Below are 17510 nucleotides of genomic sequence, written 5' to 3'. Positions count from 1 at the left end.
GATTTATCCATCAGACTGCCCGATTTATTACATTTCCTTTTACTACTTTATGATTTTTTTAGGTTGAACTGATGAACCATTTTTTACAGCATAAAATTTTTTTACTAACCAAAAGTACTTCTGAAAAATGTGTTTACACAGAGCACAGAAGAACTGGAAGTTGTCAGCCAGTTCTTGGAGGGAGTTCCTCTGTTACCTAAATGCTACTGTGAGCCAAGCAAGACTGGAACCCTATTTGTTTAAATGGAGAATTATCTTTAGAAGAGAATCTTGTCACATAAAAGATGCACAAACAGCAGTAATTTTACAGAAAAGCAATTGTAACTACTATGAATGCGTTAGTAAGCAGTAGGAATCTGTTGAGCCTCATTTGAAAATGAGGATACAATAAATATTTTTATGTGTAATACTGCATCATCTACATTTTTTAATACCACTATAGATTTCACGCTTGGTCACATCCACTCACAGCAAGGCTGGCTCTGCCATTAAAGGAAGACCTATTGAAACATAAGTAGCTAAAATTAATCTTATAATACATTCATTTTCAAATGATTTACACTGCTTATATTTTCTCCATTGAAAGGTCATTTTGGTCTAGGAATAGACTTAATCTGTGTCAGAAGTTTCTTTCTGTGATATTGTGTTTTTCATTAATGGATTTTGTGACATGCTGAATAAAATGCAGAGAATTTTGACTCTTAAGGTTGCTTTAGAAACACTGTGGCAGAGGTACAAGTTTATCAGGCACAGCAGCGCTGATGGGATTTGGTCTGCAGTCATTAATAGTATACCTACAAAGTGCATCTGTGAGGTAGGCATTAATCATAACTGTGTATTTGTGTGTTTCAGAGCGGTCATGAGGATCATCTGCATTCGCTGGGTTCTAATCAAGTGGAGGCAGAAGTGATAGTGCACTCAGAGCTGTCTGAGGCAGTGAATGGAGTTCAGAGTGACACTGATCTCTCTTTGGGGTCTCCTGGTTGTCAGGGCCCTGTTTACGGAGAGGAGGCGCCGCCCCTGTCATCCACAACAAACCCTACCCCTTCTCCCTCTGCCCCAGAGACCCGGCCTCCGTCTCCTCTTGTTTCCAACCACACCCAGGAGGTACTGTCCAATCACAGTGGGCCACTGGAGAGTGGTGGGCCTGCCCAGCTGACTGTAGGGGGGGCCAAACTCGAGGGGGTGGGGCTTACCAATGGTTTCCATTCCCCTGAGAGCCTGCGGTCTGGGCGGGAAAGCCTAGAGAACGGAGACCACAGACTCTGCTCCAAAAGGAAGGCTCTGTCTCAGCCTGGACTGCCCCCGTCCCCTCCAGCCTTCACCACGTCTGGCCTTGTCCAGTCTACCTCAGGTGCACACGGCTACCTGTGCCCCTAAGCTTAAATGAAGGAAATGAACCATGTTCCCAGGATTCCACAAAGGAGACGTAACACTAGGGTGGATTTGTGTGAAGGCAGGTGCCTCAATAGCGCCCCCTAATGGAGGATGCTTCATTCTTTCCCGTGGGCCAAGTGTCCATCTTTTGTCTGTTGCAACTTTGTTCCATTGTTTTATATGTATGTACATACAGAATATTTTTTTAGCTCTAGAAACCATGGGTATGCATTTTGTTGCATATCAGTGGCACTTTTTTTTGGAAAGGGGTTTGTGTGCATGGATTGTATGTATTGATTTGATATACATAGTTACATGCACACGTGACTTTATATATATATATATATATATATATATATATATATATATATATATATATATACATATATATATATACACACTATATATAAATATTGTAAAGTTGGAGTTTTCTTACTCTGAGGTGAAAGCAGAGGATCCTGAGGTCTAGGATCAGTCAAGAGCAAGAGCAGAATACACTGCGGAATACTCCAGCATTGCTCCAACCTAATTACTGTCCACTGCGTCTGTAGCATACGGTCAATTGCCGCAATAATTTTGATGCCTTTGCAAAAGCCAGTGGTACCAATAGGACCATTTTTCGGTTTATCAAAAATGATTGATAAAGATTGATTTCATTGCCGTGAAATCAATGGAAAAACGGAAATTGAACTCATTTTCCTTTCCTCTTTGTATGCAAGAGGGCTCTGCGTTCTGATCCGTGATCTGAAAATCCAGTCCTGGTTTTACACCCTATGAGGTGCATGATGTAAGCTCATTGCTATCAGTGACAGTATTTTTCATGCTTAACTTTAGTTCATGTTTAGTTAAGAAATTAATGTTTTAGTTTAGAAATTAAAGACTGCACTCATCCTAATGTGTACCTTTTCAAAAGTCGGCGTTTTCTTGTGTCAAAACTTGGCAGAAATGGAAGATGTCTTAGATATACTCAATATGTGACTGTAACACAGCCGTGGTTTTAAATGATAAAAATATCGAAAAGTAAATTTATCCCAGTTTTTTTTTTTTTTCCATGCTTATCCTCCCAGCTGTAGTGAGTGGGCAGGTGCATCAGCTGCTTTAGCATCTGCCCATTGACTTTGGTTCTTTTGTTAGTACCGGTAAATTGTCCGTGGCGATTGACCTTATGAAACGGATACCACAGATAGAGGTTCAGTTGAAGGACGCTGGAGTATTCCTTTAATCTAACAAACTCATCAGAGATCAGTGCCTGAAAAGCAGCTGTAGACTTTCACTGAGAGAGCCCACAACCCTGCCACACTCTACAGCCTCCTGCTGTCTCAGGGTCAACTTACACACACACATACACACAGTCCTGCATAGCCTTGTGGGGCCAGATGTGATCTTGTCATGAGAATACACGTATAGGAACAACTCGTTAAACTTTTGGTGCTGGTTGTGGCATAATCTGCATCAAACAAGGGGCAAGTGTATGCCCCAAGTGCCCCAAGTAAAACCCAACCCCAGATTTCTCTAGTGCGTGTTCTTTTAACGTTGGCACTAATCAATAACACAGGCAAAACAAGCTAGCTGGTGAAATGCTGTTGCTAGCTCTCCTTATATTGTCTTTCAAGAAGTGATGTTTATTTTTACAATATGTAATATGTTCTCAACTCAAATCAACATATCTGCATGCTTAATTGGAGTTTTTAAGGGACGTTTCAGCCATGCTAACTTGCATTGCATCCATGGGCTAACGACAGGCATGTTCCCAATCTAAATCTCCAGACTCTGACCCCGTGGCTTCTGGTCTCAGGTTTTGGGCCTAATGTCTGTTGTCAGCAACAAGCTATTCAGCTAACATTAATGATATGGCTAACATTCATGATGTATTTACATTCTCAAAACAGTGAACTAAATAGTCAGTGTTATAGATTTAAGTTACTTATGCGTCTGTATGTTGTCAGATTCAAAGCAATCATTATTTAAAAGTAAAGAAGTGGTTATGTATTACTGTTGATAGTGTGAGCAGCCTACGCTGAGCTCAGAGCTGAGAACACCATCCCAACTTTTCGAGCAGGAATTCCCAGTTAAGGGGACGTTTTCCTTGATTTTTTTCTGGTCGGAGGAGGGAGATTCTGAGATACAAGCTTCTGTCGAACACAGCATTAAATTGGAAGACGTTCTTAATTTCTTTGTTTAAAAATGTAGTTTTTTTATTTATTTTTTTGGAACTCCTCCTGTTTTATTTTTCGTTTGTCATCACAATCTCCACTCTGGAAGTTTAGAGAAATGTTACATAGCCCTTACAGCCTATAGGAATGGATTAAACAGCCCTGCACCCTTGTGGACGTTCTTGGTAAAGGGCACGTTAAGTTTGTGTTTCTAGAAGTCCGAAGAAGATCAGAGATTTAGATTGGGCATTATTGTTCACTGTGATGTTGACGAGCACACCGTTTGCCCCTTTGGTTGATCCCTGTCTTCATGAGGCATTAGATTGGCTTAGAAGTTTCAGGTTAATAAATTTCCGTCCCACATTTAGCCCCAAATTTTTCAGGGTTGTCTCCAGACGTTCTTGTTACAAGATCATGCCTGGCCCCACGAGACTAGGCCCTGGACAGATAGACCGTACTCTAGAAAGATTTTTGTTTGATCATACACTGTTAGAGACTTTCTCTCTTGATCATGTTTTACACACTTTTTTTTCTTTTGTTCCTGTCTGACACACACACACACACACACACACACACACACACACACACACACACACACATCAATACAAATAAAAAAACACATTCCCTGACAGGCGCATTTCTAACCTCTGTGTATTTATATACATTACTACATAAAATACCAATAAAAATGTGACAAAATGAAGAAACAGAAGGACTGCTGAAAAACAGAAAAACAATGAAGGAAAGGCATACTGTACTTGTACTTTTTAGCTTTTTTTAAGTATGATTTGATTTGCTGGAGGATGTTTCTCTCCCAGCCACTACCTCATTTGTTTAAAGGATCCTTTTTTTCTTGCATAATTTAATTGTCATGAATCACTTATCATTCAGAGGGCAACTTTTTGAACCTTGGTTTATTCAAACGGTCTTGCAGAAGCCCCGCCCCCTTCTGTCTTCTGTGCATTTATATGAAGGTTAATGGGCACCAGGAAATGATCTGGTACATCAGCGCACCTCTTTACTCTGAAAGCCGCCAGCCGTCGTCTCTTCAGATAAAACGGTTTTGCAATATCCTCATTTAGAGGAGAGATTAGCGTGAAACTCAGTCTTAACTCAGGCCTTTCCGTGGGTGTCCGTAAATGCACCGTGCGATGACTGGAGGCCCGTTTTTTTCCTCACCTTGTTTGTTTTGTAGATCCTTCCCTCACTCGTCTTTTCTCAGGGAGCTCTGAGCAGGGAAGCTGTGCAGGGAGTCTGAGAAGAAAGCAAATCCGTCTGTCAAACTCTAAAATAGCCCTTTGTTTCTTCAGCCATAATTCACAGTTTCTTCCCTTCTGCTGACTCATATTGCCACTAAGAGCAGGATTTGTTTCTATTTCCTTTTTATGCATTTTATACAGTTATTTAAGCATCTTTATTTTCTTTTGATAAAGAAAATCCTTATTTCTTACATGTTAATTGTTTTATCGGAACAGAAATGCTGAACCTCTTGCCAGACATTTGACTCAGAGACGTTTGCCCTTTATGCTGAAGTTTTGCTAGCTTGTTTGTTATTGAATAATTAAGAATCGCTGATTTTAATGTGTATCAGCAAAATGGGTAAGTTCAGCTCAGCTCTCTGGTAGAGTCAGGTTCCAACATGCTCAACCTGTTGTCTCCCACATTGATCCTGGTACGTAATAACATACCTTCTCAGAAGGGTTAGCTCGGTGCTACAGCTAGGCGAGGTGCTTTTCAGGATGGTCTCTAAAGCATTCCAGTTTTTTCTATTTTCATCAGGGGCCTCTCAGGTTCGTCATATACGAAACGAAACAAACTGAATGTCCGCGTTACTGGTATCATGGTGTCCTCACGTCGCGTTCAAGCATAACAGCTCGGCATCTCAGTCACACCAACTGCCACGTCTTAGTAGTTCCGTTTTCTGAAGTGACCAATCAGAAACTTGCCCTTGTTATGTTAATGATGTATTTCTATGTAAATTAATTTCCACATGTAAAGTTTCCTTTTTGGATACAACAGATTATGCTACATGTAGAGATTATGCTATGTGTATTTGTAATATAAATTTTGCATATCGCTGTCAGAAGAAACCCTTATATCTCCAAAATGGTAACTTTACAGGAGAAGGAAAAAACCTAATTTACTTTTAATGTAAGTCAATGGAACCAGGCATTTTCCCCAAGTCATTTTGAGCTGTTTCTTTAGGTCCATTCATCACGAAATTTACATACACTGTAAAGAACAACAGGTATTTTCAAATTTTGTCAAAAACTGAAAAACGACAAAAATGGAGATATGACGTTTTCTTCTGACAGCTCTTATGCATAGATTGTTCTACACACATTAAGCCTAGTTCTGGTCTCGACTGTTTATTTAGGCCAAGACTAGGCTTAGTCTTTGTCTTGCCCCTGGAATTCAACTGTTTAAAGATGCTTGTTTGCGTTCATTGGCTTATTCAGAATCACATTGGCCACATGATCTTTTATTTTCCCTTAAACTCAATGATGTTTGAATGTATTCTGATACCTATAGTATATGTGTACATATAAGGGCTGATCTCCCAGACACTAATTAAGCCCAGCCTTGGACTATAGAGGTTTATGTGTGATTCAGTCCAGAAGTGTAGGCCTACAGTATGAGTCTGGAAACTCACAACAAACTCAGTTTATTTAAGGTGGCCTGTAGATAAACGCAATTGATCTATCCATGCTTTGCCCACAGATGCATTCTTTCTTGCGAGTTTGGGCAAGCTTTACAGAACATTGGGGGAACCTTATTCAGGCTAATGAGAATGTAATGCAGCTTTTCAAGATGCGTTTCAAATGTTGATTAGATGTGTGTGAACAGTCTTACTGTAATAGATCTTTCGGCTTTTATTTGGTCTGTAATCAGGCAAATGTAAACATGGTGGCAAATTCATTGTTGTTTCCAACCTGCCTAGTTTCACTTAGCTAGTCCAGCTCTATAGCACAGCAATTTAAACTGGAAACTCAACTATATTCAACGTGAAGCCCTATCTAAACTCATTAAGTGGGATTTTTGTCAGCGTCCTGTAAAGCCTGTCCAATCTCAACAATAAATACGTGAGAGGCCACCATTTCAACTGTGCCAAAGTTGTAAACCCATGAAAAGAGCTTCTTAGTACTCCAAACTGGGCTTAAAATACATCTGAGAAATCTCCCTGTTGTATTATTGATAACCTTGTGAGTTTTAGCTCTGTCTGAAACAGCTAAGTCTACGAAAGCAGATCATAGTGTTCATCACAACCACTATGTGAGGTTCATTTTTGGCCTTTTTTTCCATTTTCTCTGGAAAAACAAACAATATTTGTATTTCTTTTGCTCAAGAGTTGACATCTGTTTTCAAAGTGTTGATCTTGCCTTTCATACTTGGATATGCACAGATTTTCAATAATGGCATCTTCTCTCTTTATATAAGACTATTAGTAGAATACCTCATGTGTTACTTACTTGTTAATTTAAATGTAATCATATTCTTAACATGGCACATAAATGTATGTTTATGAAGGGTTAGTTCAGTCTTAGTATCTGATGACTGGGAGCCATGCTTGTAGACACAGATCTTTAAATAAACTTGGAAATGTATTTTTAAAGGTACCCTAAGTAGAACTTTCCATGACAACAGGACAAAATATTGAAGACTACTGCTGGTTGACGTTTTGGTAACCAGTGACAAGAAGTGGGTTGGTGTGGTGGGCTGCCTTAAATGAATAGTTTGGCAAAAATCTAATTTACATAATTGCTGAACAGCAAAAAAAACATTTTTGAATAGATGACCATATGTAATACAGTGTCAGAAACCACATAAGCACGTCTATTTCGGGATTGTTATTAACTCTGAGATCTGAGGCAATGCGGTGATTTTGGCAAGTTGTGATGTGCTAATTTGTGGCTTCCATTATTTGGTAGCCACACTGCAAACTAAAGAAGCAAACTTTGTACAGCACACATGCTTTCATTGACCACATTTGTGGTGAAGGGATGATTTTGTAAATTTGATTTTTCATCTAACTGTTTCTTTAAAAGCCAGCAATGAACCAGTTTTACTCATTGTACTTGTAAGGTATGTTTCCATGCTGGTCAGTGGAGAAGGCCTATCAAGGGGTTTTTCCACCGGTCAGTGCCATACAGTACGGTACGGTTACAAACCTGTGATCACACACTCTGTCATCATTTCCACTGCCATGTGAACTGTACAGTGCACAGTTACCAGTGCTGAATTCGGTTGCCTGTTTGGTCAGGGTACCATACTGAACTGCAGTATATGGTGGAACAAGAAATAGTGCAGACTAGTTGTAATCCACACAGGATCATCGTGAGTTTTCACAACCATTACGTCTAAAACCCTTCCAGCCAGGTTTGCTATCTCACATGTATAACTACATGCAGAATAAAAGGTAAATCATAACTCTGAGAGAACCCCACCTACTTTCATGTGTACAATGCAAAACAGACAGGGTGAGGATATTTCCGGATTTGGACTAGTAACCGTACTTTGGCGTACTGCATTATCCGATGGAAAAGCGCCTTAAACGTCTGCTAAATTAGGGAACTTTGGCTTTCACATGTGTCTACACAAGATGTGAGGAGTTGTTATGATAGAAATGGGCAACTTTGGCAAAAAAAAAGCTCTTATTAATGCTTTATTGGAGAAATGTACTGCTGAGAAAGGGTCTCCTGCCAAGTCTTAAGGATTGAAGGCACATGAGTGTGTATTCTCAACATGTGTCTGTTTCTCAGGTGCCCTGCCTTTGCATTAAAACTGTAGAGGAACCTTTCTGTCCAAACACGACTCTGAACCGTGAAGTTTGCCGTAATCATATGAAAAAGATGACTAAGATGAAGAGCAATGATGAATACTGATGCACAGCCTCAGCTTTTAGGTTCGGAAATAACAGTGACCCTAAACCGCTGTCTCCCTGGTGCTTTGTGGTGAACGGCCAATGCCTGGTGCCATCACAGTATGTGCTTTATTGTTTTTGTTTTTACTATGGACAATTTCCTAGCTGTCCAACCTGTGTTTTCCATTCGGGTTCAATATGTACAAAACCTGCAAAACTGGTGCTCCGGTGTGTTCAAGGCACACCACCTCAGGCCCTGTTTGCACCTGGCAGTAACCTCTGTCTCGAGTGATCTTATCATAAGTGGACAGCGAGATGTATGGCTGTTTATACCTGGCATTTCCATGTGTCTCGAATGCATCTCCAGTGACCACTTGATTGGATTTTGTGACTGGGGGAGGGGTACCACACACATCAGTCTCTTGCTGTATTTCTGGTCAGTCAAAGGAGTCCCTTTGACCTGGTACAGTCATTTAGGTCCAGCCTAAATTCATTAGATTGAATGGAGCTTTTGTTAGCCTGTCCATGCTCGCCAAACTAGCTACGAAAGACCATATCTGTGGGCTGAGCTTGGACAGATCGGTCAATTCACCATTTCACTTCAGTGATGCCAGTGTTTTAAAACCATTAAAAAAGAAACCCAGTATTGCTACAAGTGTTCAGATGACGCTTTGAGTGACTTATGGACAGAACTTCCAGCAATGCTAATAACATCCTAATGTGATACAAATGTGGGCATAAATAAAAATGTAAATAATCTTTGTTATTGAGATGCTTAAATGCTTGTGTGCTGATGTTTATACTGATCTTTCAACAAAAACCTGAATCTGCATGAGAGGAACATTTTATTTCATTTCAGCTTTTTAATTTTGCTACCACTGAGTGTCAGATAGAGCCAAAAAATGTTTTTTTTTAAAAAAAGCAGCACTGCATAGCTCCTAGTATTTTCACTGTTGTGTTTTAGCACCAAGCTAGCAGGGGTAGCTCTGCTCTATCCTGGATTTTTAGGTCAGCAGTAGTTTAAATATGGACATTTTAACCTTATAACAGACATACAAGTGTTTTAAGGCCATTACACGCCGAACATGATGTGAAAAAACAATAAAAAATGCAAAATAATCAGGCCCTTTTTTTTGCATTAAAACTGTACACACAGCAAAATTTAGAGTTAAAATGTGACACAATATTGTTTTTTCTTTTTTCAATTTTTCAATTTTGAAATTGCACTGTGAAAAAAAACAGGCAGAATCTCTATGAGAAGGTCCTTTGCTTCTCATGAAAGAGGCAACTGTGATGTGCAAAAAATCTCATTTCAGGAGCAAAGTTTTATGAACTTTCTCACTCACAGCTCAGATCTCCGTAACTCCGTTGGAGCTGATTTCTAGCATTTGTCAGATAAGGCTCCACACGAGACGAAGCACAGACATGCAAAATGTCTTCAAGGGCAAATAAGACCTCCTTCACTCCTAACGGAACAAACAAATGGTCACCCTGGGCTACTGTGCATTTTGGAAAAGTGAAAGTAGTATGGACATGTTCGTTAACTTTGTAGCCCCGTTTGAGCTCCATCTGAGCTGATTTCAGCGATCCTTCTAGCCTTTGTGAAAAAATTCCAGTTCCAGCCAGTTCATCATCTTGGCTGTCGTCATGGTCAGTGAGTTCTTGTCACTGGTGAAAATCAAACACAGAGCGAAGAGAATAATGTCCAAAAAAATGGCGTGCAGGATGCCATCAGTTACACAGTTGCACATGCTTAAATTAATTTTTTCATCTGAATAATTTGCATGAATAAATTACGTTCAGTGTGTAAAGGCCTTAAAGCGTATACTTAAAGTCTGTCTTTTGTTATTGTAGCATTGGCCGGTTATCGTTCTGCTGACCTGTTCAGCCAACTGTAGTGAGGGCAGAATATATCCCGTTATAAAGAGAATATAAAGTGTAATATTCTCTGTTAGCAGCAACCACTGATGTTCACCTGGTAATTTGTCATCTTATGTGCAAGAATTTCAGTGATAGTGATGAATGAAGTCATAACCTAGTGAATAAACCAACAGTCATATGTCGTCTGAAGCTCTGTGCTTTCTTGAGAGGTTTATGCTCATAAGATCAGATCTTCGAGATGCATTGGACCCCTGTCACACCTGTACATAGCACTGTCCACTGACATATATTAATGCCAGGAACCTCAGTGATCTACATTTACAGCCAACACAATGTGATGTTACCACCTGTTAGTCTGTAACTTTCTGTTTGTCTACTGGGTTCATTCTTTAGCACATGCTGTTGTGTTGTGACTAAAAGGAGAAGTGAAAGACGCAAGTATGTGCACCCAGTCTCTTCTTTTTGGGGGAACGGTGTGCTGGTCCTCATTCTGCAGCACCACTGTAGCCTGCTTGGCGTCAAGCATGTGAACTTCATCACAAGGAGATACAGATTAATCTGTTGCCAGCTCATGTTACTCAAAGAGAACTGGATGTTACTCATTGGAATAATGTAGCAGGAAAATATGATGTCAGGTTCAGTTTGGACATAGATTGAAGATTTGAGATGTTTTGAGGTGTTTGTGTTGTTTTTCATTTCTTCCCCTCCATATTACAGGTTCTCTGTTGTGAACTCAGCAGTAGCTCATGAGCACACAGTCACCCCTCAGTTGGCTGCATTAACATGTACGATCTAAATAAAAACCTTAATAAAGAAAGGTGAGTCAGCAGAACAAAGCCACACTGTGTTTCCTCACAGATTTAGGACCAGAATTTTGTCTGAACTGGTCTGAGCTGCACTCAGGATACTTATATTGTCACATTCAGCAGTTAGAGTGGATTACATTACATAACATTACGAGTAAGAATTTTGTGTTTGATTTTATGTAAAACAAATAAATCATACATCACAAAACAGTGTTTTAGCATTACCTGATAAAATCTTTGACTAACCTCCTGTTCTTTATCTTTGGTCAGCTCCGCTCTTAAGACAATTTATAAAATCAGCACCAAAATAAGTGTCTTTATGTACATAATCAGATATGCCACATTTACATAGGACATTGAACAAGTTGCCTCAAGCTTAACTGTAAACATAAACCAGTTGTAATTCATTTTAGTCTAAATGTCAGGTAATCAAAAGACCAGTTCACTCCTACATCACACACACACTTTCTAAGCCACTCATCCTATGTGAGATAGTGTGGTATACTGCACCGTGGTGTGTGTGTATATGTATGTATGTGTATATATATATATATATATATATATATATATATATATATATATATATACATCCTCTGTTGCATGACTCACTACTGAGTTTCAGCCTCTGGAAGCAACATCAGTACAAGAACTGTGCATCAGGAGCTTCACTCCCAGTCTGATGGACAAATCTGGGTTTGGTGGATGCCAGAGGAACACCACCTACAAAATGAAGAGTGCCAACGGTAAGTTTGATGGATGAGGGATAATGGTCTGGGGGTGTTTTTCAGGGTTTGAGCCCCTTAGCTCCAGTGAAGGATAATTTTGAAGCTACAGCTTATAAAGATATTTTTGTTATGTGGTTCCAACTTTGTGGTAACCGTTTGGGGAAGACACTTACCTCTTCCAGCTGGACTGTGCCCCTGTATACAAAGCGAGCTCCATAAACACATGGTTTGATGAGTTTGGTGTGGAGGAACTCCAGTGGCCTGCACAGAGCCCTGACATCAACCCCACTGAACACCTTTGGGAGTGACTGTGAGCCAGGCCTTCTCATCCAGCCTAACCTGCCAAATGCTTTTTGGACTAAAGATGAACAAATTCCCACAGACACACTCCAAAATGTTGTGAAAAGAGTAGAGGCTGTAAAGAGGGGACCAACTCCACATTAAGCCCCATGGTTTTGGAATGGGATGTCCAACATGCTCATATGGGTGTGATGTATGGGTGTCCACATACTTTTGTCCATATAATGTATTTGCACCAATGTGATTCTGAAATCACTGTGCGTCCTGACTGTCTATATCAATATTTTGCATTACATTTAAGCAGTCCAGCAGATTTCTAGTGAAAATTAAAATAATGCACAAATAGCCTCAGATTTTGTGCTACAAAGTAATTGTCCTCACACAGGCAGGATCATTGCTCACCAGGAACATGGGTTAAATATGGCACTTTTCAGCAATTACAATACAGTGTACCGTACACTTCAATATGACAGCTATCTATTCCATATTCATTTAGGGAAAAGATAGCTGCCATTTCCCTGTTCCAGCATGGCCTGCTTTTGTGCACAAAGTTAAGTTTGTAAAGACATGGTTGGATGAGTTTGGTGTGGAAGAGCTCAAGTGGCTTGCACAGACCTCAACTTAACAACTGGGACGTCGATCGCGGGCCAGGTGTTCTCGTCCAGCATCAGTGCCTGACCTCACAAAAGCTCTTTTTAAAAATCTTGTGGAAAGCCTGCACAGAAGAGTGGAGGCTGTTATAGCTGCAGAGGGGTTGCCTACTCCATATTAAGGTCCATGTTTAGGGAATGCAATGTCTATCAAGTTCATATATATATATATATATATATATATATATATATATATATATATATATATGTCTGTTGTCAGAATAAAACCAAAATCTCCATTTTTGTTGTTTGACATGATTTGAAAATGCCTGTTACTCTTTGTGTGTAAATTTCATGATGAATGGACCAAAAAAAATGACCCAGAATTACTTGGAAAAAAATCTGATTCCATTGACTTACATTAAAAGTAAAGTATGTCTTTCCTGCTCCTGTAAAGTTACTATTTTGGAGATACAAGGTTTTCTTCCGACAACAGGGATACCTAAAATCATCTGATCATGTCACTTTTTTCCACATCTCTGTGTCTGTGGCACTGAACTCTCAAATGTGCATTCATCCTTAATTGACATTCTCATTTTCAGTCACCTAAGCAACAGCTGCTCTTCTGTTCTTCTGTTTTTCCTTACATACCACATTAACACACAAACATCACTGTCACTGAATGTGCACTTTCAACCACAGTTTCCAACCCTGTCGAATGACGTCTTTCTTTTACATCTAAATGCAGATGTCACTTTAGTTACTGTTCCTGTTGTAACACTAGCCAGTTCAGCAGCCTTTGTGACTGAGACTCCTGCCAGCCGTGCCCCAATAATGACTGATCTTTTAAAGTCACTTACATCTTCTCATCGTGATCTAGAATCAAGGTCAACTGGGCCTGCTCAGCATTTTTATACAGGCCACAAAGCATGTTAGAATTGCTTAATTGTATCATGTCTGAAAGCATCTGCACTCATTATAACTCCCCCCTCATCTATTTTTCATTCGTCACCCAACTAGTCCTCCAGATTTACCACTGTTTTACATTAACATCAACATTACACATAAAACTGAGAAGGCACTTGTAGATTCACTGGTCATTTTGGATAGCAAATAACATGGATGCATTTGTGTAGACGATGGGATTTTGGAGTAATTTTTAGTTGGTGAAATTCCCCTTCCATCCATCCATTCCAGTTTTAACTAAACGCTCTGCCCTGGAAACGCTCTGGGAGTATATCTATGGAAAACTGAAGCTCCCAAAAATAATCTAGTTCTTACAAATCCTCACCATCCTTCAATGCCACACCACTGATTACCTGAAACCTATAGTTGATATGCTAAAGGTTTACAACAGACAGCATTATTTTTTTACAAAGAGTACAAGACACGTCTGATTATTTAATTACTGTGCATTTATAAGAATTGCACGCTTGCTCTGCAGTGAATGCCGAGTGCCGTTAAGTGTGGTAGAGCCATTAGGCCACAGAGAGAATGGCACGTTAATCAGATTCAAATTAGAACCACATGGACTGTGATCATGCTGTAAGAGTACAATTTACCTGTCCGTTTGATAAAGGCACAGGTCATTCAACTAGTGCTTTTAACAATAGCTTTCAATTGCTTTTAGACTGTTTAGGATTGCTCGATAGACACTTGTGAAAATGAGGTAAGGTTTTTTCACTAAGGCTGTGCTTCTGCTATCCATAGGTTTATTCATTTAAAGTAGTACCCTGTATATAACTAGATATTCAGGGATCGCTATAGCAAAATACAGTACAGTAATACAATACAAACACAATATTTAGAAGACTAGAACATCTTAAACACGCTATACACATTTAATCTTAATTATATGCTAATATACTAATAATGACTAACCATTTAAATTTTTTAAACTGAAATACATGAAGAAGTGCAAAACCATCATACTGTACTTGAGTCAGGGGGGAGTGTGGAATATTTTAGTCTAAACTGGCCACCATGTGCCCTTTAAACCTTTAGAAGGTTAGACTTTCTGACATCAAGTTTGATTTTCCATCAGTCTGAAGAACCCTTTTATGGTGCAAAGAACCCTTGAATTGTGCAAAGAACTATCTTTTTTAAAGAGTGTAGAAAACCATGCAAAGAACCATTTATGCATTCTGATGGTTCCTTGAGTGATCATGCCTCTATATAGAACCAGTGCTTTTGCCTTAGAACCACTGAAAAACATTTGTATAATTAAAGTTGCTACTACTGCTAATGGCTATGTTTATTACAGAGCTACAGAAGGTACAGTGCTTTTGCTTACAAGCAAAGGGTTGTATGTAGTACCAAAAAGATTCTTTGACTTGTAACTGTAGTAGAACTGTTTTGCTGGTATATACAGTTCTACCATATGGTTCATATACAACAGACTTTCCATTGTTAGCACCCATGCAAAGAACTACTTACGCATTCCGATGGTTCTTTGAGTGTTCATGGGTCAGTACAGAACCACTGCTTTTAGGAAAGAACCACTGAAGAACCATATGTGTCATCAAAGTAAACTGCTAATGGCTAAATCATCCAGCTACGCTTAATACAGAACAAGCCAAGCAGCTATGTGTTTTAGCATACAGCAAAGGGTTCGGTTTGAGGTGTGATGGTTCTACATGGTTCTACGCCCAACGGAACATGATTCAACCAGGACATTTTTTCTCTGTGGTATGGATACGGCTAATTGGGCTCTCCTATTCGTTAGGCCTTTAGGAGCTGAGCTGCAGTCCTGTCAGATTAACCAGGAACTGACCTCATTCTAGGCCCTGAAGTTCTGTGAATAGGAGGGGTAGTCTGACCAATGTCTCAGTTGGGTTTCAGTCATAAGTTAGAAATGGAAATCAGCCACAGCTCTATGTCGAAGCTTTGAAGGAGGCACTGTTACAAGGTAAAATACACTATATGGTATGAAAAAGTATGTGGATATCTATACATCGCACCCATCTGAGCTTGTTGGACATCCCAATCCAAAACCATGGGTATTACCACGGAGTTGCACGCTGCTTCTGTGGCTACAACAGCCTCCATTCTTCTGGAAAGTTTTTACATAACATGGAGTGAGTGTGTTTGTGGGCATTTGTGCGAATTCAGTTGAGTCAAGTGAGCATTTGTGAGGTCAGGCACTGATGTTGTGAACAGTAACCAGTAACTGCAGAGTCTCTTTAACGCTTATTATGAACTACAGCGTTTCTAAAGCGTGTGTTTTTAATGAAAAATAGCGTTAGCAGAGCGCTGCTCTCACCACTGCTTACTGCTCTCGCTAGATGGCGCTGTTTCACCAGCATTGAAAGTGCTCACGCCCTCTGTTGCGAGCATCGGTTAAATGGACTTGTGTTCATTTTCTGCCATGTATGAAATCCCGTGTTTCCCTTATGAATTCCAAGGCAAAGCAGTTTAGAGAATATTAATCTCTACAGTAACCTGGAACAGAAGGAGACCAGATTAAATCAGTATAGCTTTACCTGCAGTAACAGCAGTAGTTTCCAGTTGGGCGTGGATCAGAATGATCCGGTTTAATTACATTTTAATTTAAATTTAAGTTTTAACTCACCGGTTGGAACCGCATTCAACAGAAGAGCGTTTGTGAGCGGAGCCCGGCCAGTCAAGCTCCCTCATATCAGATATATATAAGAAGAAGAGGAAAGGCAGCCAACATCCAAATCTAAATTCATCTAAGATTGTTCACACTTTTGTCAGTTGTCCAATACAGCATAAAACTTAGAATGGAGCCTTTAAAAGGTTCTTTAAAAAGGTTCTTCAAGGGTTCTCTAGTAAAGGCAGTGGTCATATAGAACTGAGACACCTCAAAGAATCATTTGAATGCCTGAATGCTTCTTTGCATGGTTGAATGGTTATTCTCTATGATGGAGAAAATGTCATATATGGTTCTATAAAGGAACTTTAAAAATGGTTCTATGTATAAAAAAGGGTTCTGCATTTGTTATACGTGAAAAAAAAATGTTTTTGCTACTATAGACCCTTTTAGTGTATGAGCTAATCTAATTTAGCCTTTAGTTTAATACACCCTGCTGCTCAACATACTATTACAAAATAACTAATAATAAAAAAAAATAATAATTAAAAAAACAATAATAATAATAATAAGCAGGAGGACAGGAAAATTATTGATGCTTTTCTGCTGGTGAAAACTTTTAAGAGTACCTCAGACAGCAAAGAAAGAAGATGGATCCTTGACCAAATCAACCTCTCACTCGACGTTAAGATAACTCAACTGAATCTCTCCTATTTTAACATATTCTGATAGGAAAGGACAGTTATGCCTGGAACAGTTGAAGGATGACTAACAAGATGGATGGACACAATCAGAGGAATCATAAACAAGCCATTAAGAAGCCTGAGGACCCAAACAGATGACTGGACATTCTGGAATAAACATTTATATGATGGCCAGCAGTCAGAACGGATTTGAAGGCATTTAATTAAAAAAAATAATAAAGTAAAACATCCTACTCCTCCTCCTAAAACTACTACTAATTATTATTACAAATAATTGTTACATAATTATGAGGATAATAACATAATAATTATTCTAAAATGATATAATAACATCTGTACAAAAAACTTCATATTGCAGACTGAATTTTAGTAAAATAACAGCAAACGATACGAACAATGTGCCTTCTGCAATGTCTGCGAGCGCGAGAGAGAGGCGTGTATACACACACACACACACACAGAGAGAGAGAGAGAGAGAGAGAGAGAGAGAGAGAGAGAGAGAGAGAGAGAGAGAGAGAGAGAAGCTCGGTAGGGGCGGCAGTTCGTAGCTACTGAGAGAA

The 17510-nt window shown here is 39.4% G+C and overlaps 1 protein-coding gene across 2 annotated transcripts in view; it reads left to right on the top strand.

The window, feature by feature from the left end:
- Positions 1–9153, top strand: part of igdcc4 (immunoglobulin superfamily, DCC subclass, member 4) — a 102682-nt gene extending 93529 nt beyond the window's left edge. For both annotated transcript variants that reach the window (XM_036584122.1, XM_036584121.1), the window contains exon 20: positions 853–9153. In XM_036584122.1, coding sequence (XP_036440015.1) covers positions 853–1380 — 528 coding nt within the window. In that variant the 3' untranslated portion in view covers positions 1381–9153. The remainder of the gene's footprint in view (positions 1–852) is intronic.
- The last annotated feature ends 8357 nt before the right edge of the window (positions 9154–17510 follow it).

Source organism: Colossoma macropomum, unplaced genomic scaffold (assembly GCF_904425465.1).
Source record: "Colossoma macropomum unplaced genomic scaffold, Colossoma_macropomum, whole genome shotgun sequence".
Classification (NCBI taxonomy): Eukaryota; Metazoa; Chordata; class Actinopteri; order Characiformes; family Serrasalmidae; genus Colossoma; species Colossoma macropomum.
This window is presented reverse-complemented; position numbering and strand designations above follow the sequence as displayed.